The sequence below is a fragment of the Rhincodon typus genome, chromosome 29, assembly GCF_021869965.1.
Source record: "Rhincodon typus isolate 14 chromosome 29, sRhiTyp1.1, whole genome shotgun sequence".
Classification (NCBI taxonomy): Eukaryota; Metazoa; Chordata; class Chondrichthyes; order Orectolobiformes; family Rhincodontidae; genus Rhincodon; species Rhincodon typus.
The window spans coordinates 32,267,083-32,279,078 of NC_063360.1; the positions used below are offsets into that span (position 1 = coordinate 32,267,083).

The window sequence follows — 11,996 nt, forward strand, 5'->3', positions numbered from 1 at the left end:
GAACTTTGATCAGCAGCTGGCCTGAGAATACACACAGCAATGTTGGTGCATGTTCCATTCCATAACTACCCTCCTGTGATTAGTACAAATAGAGATTTACAATGCCATCTTGAATTTATAGCACAGAAACAGGCCATTTGGCCCAACTGGTCCATTCTACAGTAACCAGTGTTATGCTGCCCCTGACTAAATGTCAATACTCGCCTAGCTGACCCTTTTATTATCTCTTTATACAGCCTTCTTTTCTTTTCTCTCCTCCTGTGCTTACTTGGCTTCCTCTTAAATGCCTCTAGACTTTTCACATCAACCACTGCATGGGTGAACAAGATTCAAATTCTCACCATTCCTTGGTAAGGGCGTTTCTCCTGAATTCCTAATTGGGTTTATTAGAGACTATTCAGAATTCACTCTCCTTTATTTGGGGGTGAAAGGTACGCATGCAGTGTAAAATTGGAAGGAATGACAACACATTGTTGGTGCGTCCCTATTGTTTCTATAGATCTCACTCAGTACCTGGCTTCATTACTCGATGCAGAAAACACAGCTTCACTCATGGGCTTGCTCAGTTTGTACCTTAGGCCAGATGGTACGCGACACCATCAGGCAGATTCTGCACAGCAACACTGGCTCCCAGGAGCTGCAGTTAGCTATTTACACACCTCCTGTGCACAGAACAAGTATAAAACCTGCACATCGTGCAGGTCACAGGAATAAAAACTATTTCTGATTTCCTGTTTAGCAACGAAGTACAGTGTCTGATCTTTGGAGCAACAGCATTTGTACACGCAAACACGCAAAACAAGAGCTAGAGTAGATCACACATCTTTCAAAACCATTCCACCGTTCAACGTCTAATCTTCGGCTCCGTGTACAAGGAGATTGATGTTGATTTTGGACTATATTAGGCTGGTTGTCCAGGTTCTACAATAAGGGGAGTGGAAGGAATGTACCTATGTGCTCCTGCAATTGACACGTTATAGGAAAATGGAATTTACTGCGATTTGGGGCATGGGCAGCAGCCATTTGTGTGTCCACAAGCTTGTCCAGGATGGGAGGTGCAAGTTACTTTGAAACGATTTGCCTCAGAAGGTCGGATCAGAGAATTCCTACAAGGGCAGAATGAGGCCATTCAGCTCATCGAGTCTGCAGCGACCCTCCGAAGAGCTTCCCATCCACCCCATCCCTATAACCCCACTTGGGATTTTTACCATCTGACCCTCCTAACCTGCACATCCCTGGACACTACAGGACCGTTTTTTTTTAGCATAGCCAATCCATCTAAACTGCACATCTTTGGACCGTGGGAGGAAACCGGTGAACTGGAGGAAACCCACGCAGACACAGGGAGAATGTGCAAACTTCACACAGACAGTTGCCCGAGGGTGGAATCAAACCGGGGTCCTGGGTGCAGTGAGGCAGCACGGAGCCAATGAGCTGAGGGTGACTGGCATTCCTATGGTGGAGGTAGATAGATTTCCGCGCCATAACAAAAACTGAAGTTATTGGGGTAGAAGGGAATGTGGAATTTGAAACACAATCAAATGAGCCATGATCTGATTAAATAGCAGGGCAAGCTGTAGGGACCGAATGGCCACAGATCTACTCCTAATTCCTACATTGTTTTCCCGTGTTAATGACCACCATGGTTCCTGACGTGAGCTTTGATTGGTCTTGGATTTTTAGGAAGTGTGCACTTACTGAGAATGCGGCAGAGGCAAATTCTCAAGAAGAAAAAAAAATGCAGGACTATCAGGAAAAGGATGGGCTGTGAGACCAGCTGGGATATGTTTGCACAGAGATAGCATGGATACAATGGGTTGAATGGTGAGCTGCTGTGCTGCAGCCATTCACTGATTCTGTTCCACAGGTAGGAGGTCAGCTGGCAGAGCAGAGGCCTTAACAGTTATACAATCTAAACAAATCTTTGGTGGTGACTGGAGGAGCCGGAGAAATTTCAAAAGGAAATTCTGTACCATTGTAAAGCCCAGAAGCCCACTACCTATGCACAAGACCCTGTCCATCCACACCTGTATGCCTTGCCTGCTTGTTATCTCCTCTGCCCGTCAGCCAGTGTCATGCCTGTCTCAGGTGGGCAGAATGGCCAATCAGCTGGAAATGTCCAGTGGCCAGTTTTGATCAAGCCTCAGGTAGGAGGCCCTTGAGTACTGGCTTCCCAAAAGAAAGTTAAAATACCCCATCTCTTAGAATGGAGCATCAAAGAAGGAGGTTGCTTAATTCATTGTCCCTGGGCCATCTTTTGAAAGATTAATCACACATGCCTGCTTTCTCCACATAGCTCTATGCAATTTTCCTGTTCAAATAAACAACCTGTCCTCTTATGAAAGGCATTTAATTTTCTTCCATCTCCCTTTTAGATTATGCATTCCAGTTTATAACAACTGGTTGTGTGATAGAGATTTTAGACATGGTCCATCGTATCCATGCCAGTCATCAAACATCCATCTATTCTAATCCCATTTTCCAGGATTTGACACATAGCCCTGTATATTTCAAGTGTTCATCGAAATTAGTTCTTCAATGTTTTGATAGTTCCTGCCTCTGCAACCCTTTCTGACAGTGACAGTTCCAGATACCCATCACTTTTTTTCCTCAAATCACCTCTAAATCTCCTGTTCATTTCCTTAAAACAATGCCCCCTGGTTAATGAGCCTTCCATGGGGGAAAATATTTCTCTTTACCTGTCAATGCCTCTCAGAACTTTGTGCACCTCCATCAGATCCTCCCTCAACCTTCTCTGCTCTAAGGAAAACAGCCCCAGTGTCACAACAACGCCACCCGCAAACTGGAGGAGCAGCATCTCATATTCCGCCTCAAGAGCTTACAGCCCGATGGTCTCAATGTGGACGTTACTAGTTTCAAAATCTCCCCAACCCCCGGTCTCATCCCATGACCAACCCTCCCTCTCATCCCCGCCTCCTTGACCTAACGCAACCTGTCCGTCTCTCTCCCATCTATCCGCTCCTCCCACCTCACTGACCAATCCCCACCACTCCCTACCTGCACTCAGCTATCACCATCCCACCTACCTTCTCCAGCCCCAACCCTCCTCTCTCTATTTATTTCAGAGCTCTCTTTTCCCTCCCCCATTTCTGAAGAAGGGTCCTGACCCGAAACGTCAGCTTTCCTGCTCCTCCGATGCTGCCTGGCCTGCTGTGTTCATCCAGCTCCACACTGTGTTACCACATTATGTAGTCTCTGCATAAATGCATAAACTGTTCCACACTAGTTCTCATGTGGAATATCTTAAAATCTGTTTCATCTGATTTCCAACCCTCTTGCCATTCTCCCTATTTATCCTTGGAAAAATCCATGGATTGTGGGACAATGTTATTGAATCTTTCCTTTACTTTCTCTACTCTAAATGAATAATGCTAACTTCTCCAGTCTTGCCTCAGACCTGTCACTACATTCTCCTTTGTTCCTTATTCAATGCCTTGACATCCTTCCAAATATGAGGTGACCAGAATTGAATACAATACTCCCATTGAGTATTTATATATTAAAACAATATGTTTATGTTTCCTTAGAGAGATCTACACAACGATGCTAATCAACTCAGTGGCAAAAGAAGGTTGTAGGATTTGAAGGACCTTATTAATATCCAGCCACCCTCTGCAACTAAAATGGCCTCAGAACATGTTTTGACTCAGATCACGCTCTCTAGCATAAGCGTTAGCTTTGTCAGACTAAACTGTGCCAACACAGTTTAATATAGAAATATCTGAAAGACCCAACGCTGGCCATTCAGCCCAACAAATATCTGCTGGTCAAAAAAAAACCCTGCAGATGCTAGAAATCAAAAACAAAAACAGAAAGTGCTGGAGAAATTCAGCAGGTCTGACAGCATTTGCGGAGAGAAAGCAGAGTTAACATCTTGGGTCCAGCGACGCCTCTTCAGAACAGATGCTGCCAGACCTTCTGCATTTCTCCAGAAATTTCTGTCAGCGACACCTCTTCAGAACAGATGCTGTCAGACCTGCTGAATTTCTCCAGCACTTTCTGTTTTTGTTTCAAATCTCTGCTGGTGATTATACTCCACACAAAACATCTCCTGTTCCAGCTATTCTCTTCAGCTTGTCAAGTTTCCTTTGGGACGTAATAGAGCTATTTGCCTCAACCACTTCCTGTAGCAGTGAGTTCCACATTCCAACCACCCTCTGAGTGAAGGCATTTCTTCTTATTTCCCCATTAGGTTTATTAGTCATTACCTTGTATTAATGGCCCCTAGTTTACCGAATGAATTATCAGAAACCAGATTAGCATGGAGATGACTTGCTAACAAGACAATGAGCTCACTTCAATGTTATTTAGTTCCACTAGCAACAATCCAAACAGAGCAAAGTTCAGACCAGAAGAGTGTTACCAAAACGAAAGTAACCACTGCCAGAAATTCATAAAAAGGCTGTGGATGAAAATTGTTGCTGAACATTTCCCAGCTCATTAAATCTATGTGAAATATAATTTAGTGTCATAGAGATAACACAGCATGGAAACAGACCCTTCAGTCCAACTCATCCATGCCAATCAGATATCCTAAATTAATCTAGCCCCATTTGCCAGCATTTGTCCCACATCCCTCGAAACCCTTCCTATTCATATACCCATCCAAATGCCTTTTAAATGTTGTAATTGTACCAGCCTCCACCATTTCCTCTGGCAGCTCATTCCATACACACACCACCCTCTGCGTCAAAAAGTTGTCCTTTAAATCCGTTTCATATTTTTCCCTTCTCACCTTAAACCTACACCCTCTAGTTTTGGATTCTCCTATCCTGGGAAAAAGACTTTGGCTATTCACCCTATCCATGCCCCTCATGATTTTATAAACCTGTATGAAGTCACCCTCAGCCTCAGATGCTCCAGGGAAAATAGCCTCAGCCTTCATTTTCTGAAGTAGGGTCTAGGCCCAAAACGTCAGCTTTCCTGCTCCTCTGATGCTGCTTGGCCTGCTGTGTTCATGCAGCTCTACACCTTGTTGTCTCAGATTCTCCAGCATCTGCAGTTCCTACTATCTCTGAGCCTATTCAGCATCTCCCTACAGCTTAAAGCCTCCAAACCCAGCAACATCCTTGCATTTCTAGATTAACAGGGATCTTTTGGGGAGGTGATGGCCTACTGGTATTATCGCTGGACAGTTAATCCAGAGACCCAGATATTGTTCTGGGGATCCAGGTTTGAATCCTGCCATGGCAGATGGTGGAATTTGAATTCAATAAATATCTGGAATTAACAGTTTAATGATGACCATGAATCCATTGTTGGTTGTCAAAAAAAAAAACCCCTCTGGTTCACTAATGTCTTTTAGGGAAGGAAACTGCGATCCTTGCCTGATCTGGCCTATATGTGACTCTAGACCCACAGCAATGCGGTTGACTCCTAACTGCCCTCTGGGCAATTAGGGATGGGCAATAAATGCTGCCTAGCCAGTGACACCCTCATCCCATGAATGAATAAAGTTGGGGGAGGGGGGGGGGGTGCGGGTTTGCTTACTGGGATAATCCTGACCACCTAATAATATCCTGCTTGCTTATTCTTACTTGGAGAGAGAGGATAAAGAAGGAATAACACTGTATGTCAACTCAATCCATGTTCTCCCTGTGGCAGAGCAGGTGACATGATACCTGGCTGTTAGCATTACTACATGTTTTCCAAAACAAATTAGGTCAAGTATATTCTGTAGAACAAACAATTCTGTTTCAATGGTCAATGTGCACAGATTTTCAGACTGGGTTAAATTCATGGAGGATTGTTTGACTTCAGTTGAGAGTGTAGGATGGAATTAAACGTTGGTTCTCCACTTTTCTGTCTCCCTCTCTGCCTAACTCAGTCTCACGCTGAATCACTCCATCACACACAGTCCTACTCCAGCGCTGTGCCACATTACCCAGCAATGCCACTGAGCTTAAAACTGCAAAGACTTTTCTTGCATTGACATTCACAAAACCTCAAATCAACAACATAAATGTTCGCCAAACAAAAACAAAAGGACGAGTTGATGAAACGCAGCCCAGAACATTTTCCAACTTGATAATCTCCCTTTGTGTGTATAGATACAGACAGCACTGGCTGCTGGCCGGTACACAGCAAGCAGTCTAGCACAGGAGAAGTCGCTCTGGGACAGAGACAGGAGGAAATCTCTATCGGTTTTAAGATATAAAAGCTTTGCTGTAGACCCCAAGCTGTCTCGGCTCAAGCTGTGTTTGCCTGCCTCTACTTCACAAAGCAAAAAAAAACTAATTTACTTTGTCCTCTCGGGCTTTCAGCAACAATAAATCATCTCGCTGCTCAAAGGCTACAGGAGAAGGAGAAAGGTGGGGAATAGCACCCCACAGAACCACATTGTGAACAAAGCAGCCCTGGGTTGATTCAGTCCCATCAAACGATGGCCAAGAAAGCGAGTGCGGTGATAAGGATGGCTCATTGGAAGTGGAAGGTCAATTTGAAAAGGTCAGACTTGATTCTTTCCTGTCCTGTCATCCCTCATGACTGAATAAAGCAATCTGGGGTTTTTATCCCTCCCTAATTTACAGCTGGTAACCGCTGCCACACAACACAGCTCAGCGCACAACCAAATATGCTGCTGCTGGTGGAGATAAATACAAATTGTAACCTCATTTATGTTTTAGGAGAAAAAAGCCTTTGTAGTTTCCTGACTGGCTACCTCAGATACTTCACCTGTTCATCAATTGTTTTGTCCACCAACACATCGGTGCTAAAACAAAACATAGTGTCACACTCACTGCCATCTTGATCTGACTGGACAAGACTGACATTTTATAATGCAGAAAATAGAGTCTCCTATCAGATGATTCACAAGTTAATTCAAAGACGATCGTCGAATGCAGGGTTAAGGAGAGGTAATTCCTGTCACTCCTGTGCAAAATGCAATTAAAATGTTACATGCACGATGATAAAAGCTTCGAACTGTTGCATGGTTGCAGCACAGGGGTCGCCTCTCGCCTCTCACCTGCCTTTTCATCACCACCCTCTCAACGTTCCTCACAACATCATGCACCACCCTGAACAAAGCCCTCAAAGATATCTCAAACCACAGCCAGGAGGTCGACACGTAAAGTAACGACCGATATCTAGGGTGGACAGAATCACGGGAGTGAGACTGGCTCACACCACAACAGGAAAAACAGGCTCATTCCAAATTGCAACCTCTTAGCCACATCAGCTTTTAATTCCAGTTGACTTGGAAAAATCATAGAATAGAGCCATAGAATCCCTACATTGCAGAAACAGGCCATTCGGCCCACCAAGTCTGCACTGACTCTCCAAAAAACATCACACCCAGACCCAGCCCATCCTTGTAACCCTGCTTTTATTTTTCTTCACCATGGCTATCCCACCTAACCCGCACATCCCTGGACAAAATGTCGCCAAGATTTTTAGTTTCAAAGCAAGGCGAGGGGACAGGGAGGTGAAGGCAGCTCTTTTCGTGTTGGTGGGGTTTCCTGCGCTGCCACCCAATGCTGCCCCATGGATATTTACCACTTAGAAGAGCGTTAACTGGGACATCTAACTCTTACTCTGGAGAAAGCCTGGTTATCTGGTAGCTGTGTCAGTCCAGTCGCCATTTCTAAAGCCTGGAATCCAGCACCCAAAGAGTGATGGGGAAAGCTTCTTCATGGACCTGAGCAGAGGGTGTTCTGGATAGAGACGCTAAGAGGAAGGAATTTCATTTGTGGTGAAAATTTAGCTGGCAATTTACCAACAGCCCATTTTGTTCTGCTGGTATCCAGTCATTTCAGCAAGCCCCCTCCCCCCCTCCCAGAATTTAGAAATTGTAACATTATCAACATTATGATTTGTGTTAGACTTTACAGTATCTGCAAGTCTGGCTCCACAAAATTGGCCATCATAGTCTTTGTTGGCAGGAATAACCTTTGCAGTGTGTATTCCGATGGAAAGGGGGTTCTTAACACCCGAGACTCGAACTGGATGACCTCCCGGGCATTCCCACTGCCCCGCTCTCCTCCTGTCAACCTCAAAGTTGAGGTTGGGCAGGAAGCTCCCTTATGTGGTAACTAACTGTCCACTTAAGGGTTTCAATTATGTCAAAGGTAGGGGACACCAAAACCTTGCTAGCACCTCACCCCAAAAAACATCTGACAGACAGCAACAACAAAACCATCCTGGCATACATGCCCCTACTCCCAGCTTACAATCCTGCAAGCTGGGTCACTGCAAAATTCTGCCTGAGGTAAATCTCCAGAAAGAATCTGAGCTTTCTTCTGTGAATGCCAGTGGAAAGAACATTAAATGTGAGGTGAAAGATTGGCTGTCAATTTACCACAACCCTGCTGGGGTCCACTAGTTTCACTTCCTCCAGGAGTTTTGAGGAAGTGACCATGGTAACACCGTTATTTTTCATGAGAATTGACAGTTTCTGGAAGAGCATGAAACTGCCTCAGTAGTTCCTGTTGACAAATTTGTGTTGTAGGACAAGAAAAATTTCAAACGTTCCTTTGTTGATTTTTAGATCAATTTAGCCTTTAAAACAAGGCACCCATATTGCTCATTGTGTCTTAAACAATGCAACTGTGCATTTAATATGGTCATTGCAACCACAGCAGGCATAAATATTAATGCTTCTCACAACACGCCCAAGCTCCTCCCCAAAGTAACCATTATCAGAATGTGAAGGAAGGGGTATTGACTTCTGAGAAAGCCTTCCACAAGATGCTATGCCAATGATACAACCAGCCATGTAACATCAGTTCATCCCACCTTCTAATGCCAACAATGTAATATCAGTTCATCCCACATTCTAATATCAACCATGTAACATCAGTTCATCCCACCTTCTAATATCAACCATGTAATATCAGTTCATCCCACCTTCTAACATGGACTTGCATTGTGAGTGTAGCCAAGCTATTTGGCCATTGACGAATGACCGAGTCCAAACTCAATCCAGTCATGAACACTAGCTCCATGCTCCAGCACTTTTCCAGCTGGGATAACTGCAAAGTTAAGCAGGAGGCAGAACTGTTTCCCTTTCTCCCTCCCTGGCATAGTGAAGCCACTTGTAGCATCCTTACTGCCAGCCCATCATACTGAGCTTGGATTAAAGTTGCAGTCTCCTTGTATACTTCAAATGCACAGGGAGGGGGTGGAAGTAGATTCAGTAGTACCTTCCAAATGAGAACTGGATTGTACTAGATTTTTTTTAAAATCATGACAATGGGAAGGACTGAGTGTGGGGCAAGGACCATTTTTATATTCATTCACGGGACGAGGGTATCACTGGCTACGCAGCATTTATTGCCCATCCCTAATTGCCGAGAGGGCAGTTAAGAGTCAATCACATTGCTGTGGGTCTGGAGTCATACGTAGGCCAGACCAGGTAAGGATGGCAATTTCCTTCCCTAAAGGACATTAGTGAACCAAATGGGTTTTTCCTGACAATCAACAATGGGTTCACGGATTTCGTTAGACTGTTAATTCCAGATATTTATTGAATTCAAATTCCACCATCTGCCACGGCAGGATTTGAACCCAAGTCCCCAGAACATTATCTGGATCTCTGAATTCACAGTCCAGCGATAATACCACTAGGCCATCACCTCCCCATGTATGAATAACGAGAGAGCAACTGCTCAGCAAGTCCAGAACCAGGGGGCAAAATTCAAAGATAAGGCGGAAGCCACTCAGGTCTGAGATGAGGGGAAATTCTTTTTGCCTCCAAGGTTGTGAATCTTTGGAATTCTCTACCATAGACGGCTGTGACAGCTCAGTCTTTGAGTATGTTTAATTAGAAATTGACAGTTTTCTGATTATCGATGGCAGACAGGGTTATGAGGAAGGGATGGGTAAGTGGTACTGGAATGTTTGATCAGCCATGATTGATTTGAATGGTGGGGCAGACTTGAAAAGCTGAATGGCCTACTCCGGTTCCTGTATTCAAAAAGAGCCAGCATAGGCACGGTGGACCAAAGGCCACTTTCTACGCTACAACATCGAGGATGATAATTTCTAACTGAACAAACAATTTGCATTCATACATATAGACTAGAAAAATATCCCAAAATGTTTCACGCTGGGGGAAATGCAGTTTGAAACCTTAGACTATGTTTAATTAAAAATCATTAGGAAATATGTATAACATATCACAACAGTTAGCCTCCAGTAGATACGGCCATCTTAATGGTATGCTGAAATGTCACACACACCCATGATTCCCACAATACCATCAACAATGCATTTCAGGCAAGCATTTCACTTCATAAATGAAAAAGCAATTTTTTTAACACCATGGCTCGTAAGGTAGATATGTCTCATGATGAGGTACTGAACCATGTGCAATAGGAAGATTTCAAAATTGGTGTAATCATTGTTAAACAAGCTGACTGCAATTACGCCAGAGCAATGGGTACTATAACTGGTCTCACTCAACAACCTCCTTGGTTTTAGGTACAGCAAGCCCCAGCTCTTGTTCCTGATAAGGTCAATGGATGTGTCAGTGGCATTATTCACTTTTAAGACCTTCTCTTCCCTCAGAGGAAGCAGTGATGAAGCCAACATCTGGAGGGCAGTTGGGTGAGAGGGTGGGGAGCCAGGTAAATGTGAGGGGCAACTGGAAGATAAATATATATAAATCCACACTCAACCCAATCCATTACATTTATTTCAGTTGCTCTCTAATTAGAACATTAAGGAAGTCCCAGTGACTGATATTCCCCCCTCAATAAAATATCAGTGACAACTACCTCCACGACTCTCACTGTCAGCAGGCTTCACCTGAATGGGTCGATTCATCTAGAAGATAAAAAAAAGAGGAATTGGATATTAGAATTTCTATTGAAAGTAGCATCTTTAGCATGTTATAAATCACAATGTCACTTCAAGGCACCAGCCATACATTTCAAGTCATTGACAATGTCTTACTTTGCAAAAAAAAATTAGAATCAACAGTCCTTGCTGCACTGTTACATAAGAGACATTACCAGTGCCACTTGGGAAGAAAAGAATGAGATTTGTATTGAGTTAATAAATATTTTCTTCAAGGCATATTATCCAGGGCTTTCTAATCAGCTTCTTTCTTGGAATAGTGATTGAATGGCACAACTGCTGAATGTCTCACCAGCGACTCACATTCCTCTAGGCAAAGTGCAACATCTCCCGAGGTTTGGGAGGATGTGTCTGTTTATCTGTGGCTTTGCAATGGGTGTGAAACCAGTGGGGATGTCAGCTTGGAGCTCAAATGCAGGATTTGGGGGATGATTTGAGGTTTGATCGACGAGAGGGGCGTCGCAAATGCAGGCTTTAAATTCCCATGTCTCATTCTGTGCACACCTATCCCATTCCAAAGAATCAGGGTGGAATTCTCCTCTTTGAGATGGAGATCCAGCAACGTGGAACTTCCATGAATCCACGTCTCAGACAATATTCATAATGGAGTCTGGCAGAGAAGTTCATTATCAATGAACTGGCCAAAGGCATGCAGGCTAAGTTAGTTACCCATGGGAAAGGCAGGGAGAGAGGGTGGAGGGGGTGGGTCCGAGTGGGATGCTGTTCAGAGGGCCAGTGTGGAATTGATGGGCCGAATGGCCTGCTTCCACGCTGTAAGGATTCTATAAACTCCACATGCTAGAAATCAGAAACAAAAACAGAAATTGCTGGAAAAGCTCAGCTGGTATGTCTGGCAGCATCTGTGCAGAGAAATCGGAGTTAACATTTCAGGTCGGGTTCTGTGGAAGGGTTACTGGACCCAAAACGTTAACTCTGATTTCACTCCACAGATGTGGCCAGACCTGCTGAGCTTTTCCAGCAATTTCAGTTTTTGTTTCTGATTTCTAGAATCCACAGTTCTTTCGCTTTCTATTTAGAATCTTAGCAGTGTAATTTCAAGCCTCAGCTAAGTCCAGAGCCTTCAACAAGTTAGTGTTGAGGTGATTGAAGGCAAAAAGAGATAACCTCTATAAGGAGATATTAAGAACTGCTGATGCTGGAGTCAGAGATAACAC

The 11,996-nt window shown here is 44.0% G+C and overlaps 1 protein-coding gene across 1 annotated transcript in view; it reads right to left on the reverse strand.

The window, feature by feature from the left end:
- LOC109937945 (CUGBP Elav-like family member 4) overlaps positions 1 to 11,996 on the reverse strand; it is a 447,062-nt gene that overhangs the window by 213,391 nt on the left and 221,675 nt on the right. The window contains exon 3 of the mRNA XM_048614051.1: positions 10,740 to 10,788. Coding sequence (XP_048470008.1) covers positions 10,740 to 10,788 — 49 coding nt within the window. The remainder of the gene's footprint in view (positions 1 to 10,739; positions 10,789 to 11,996) is intronic.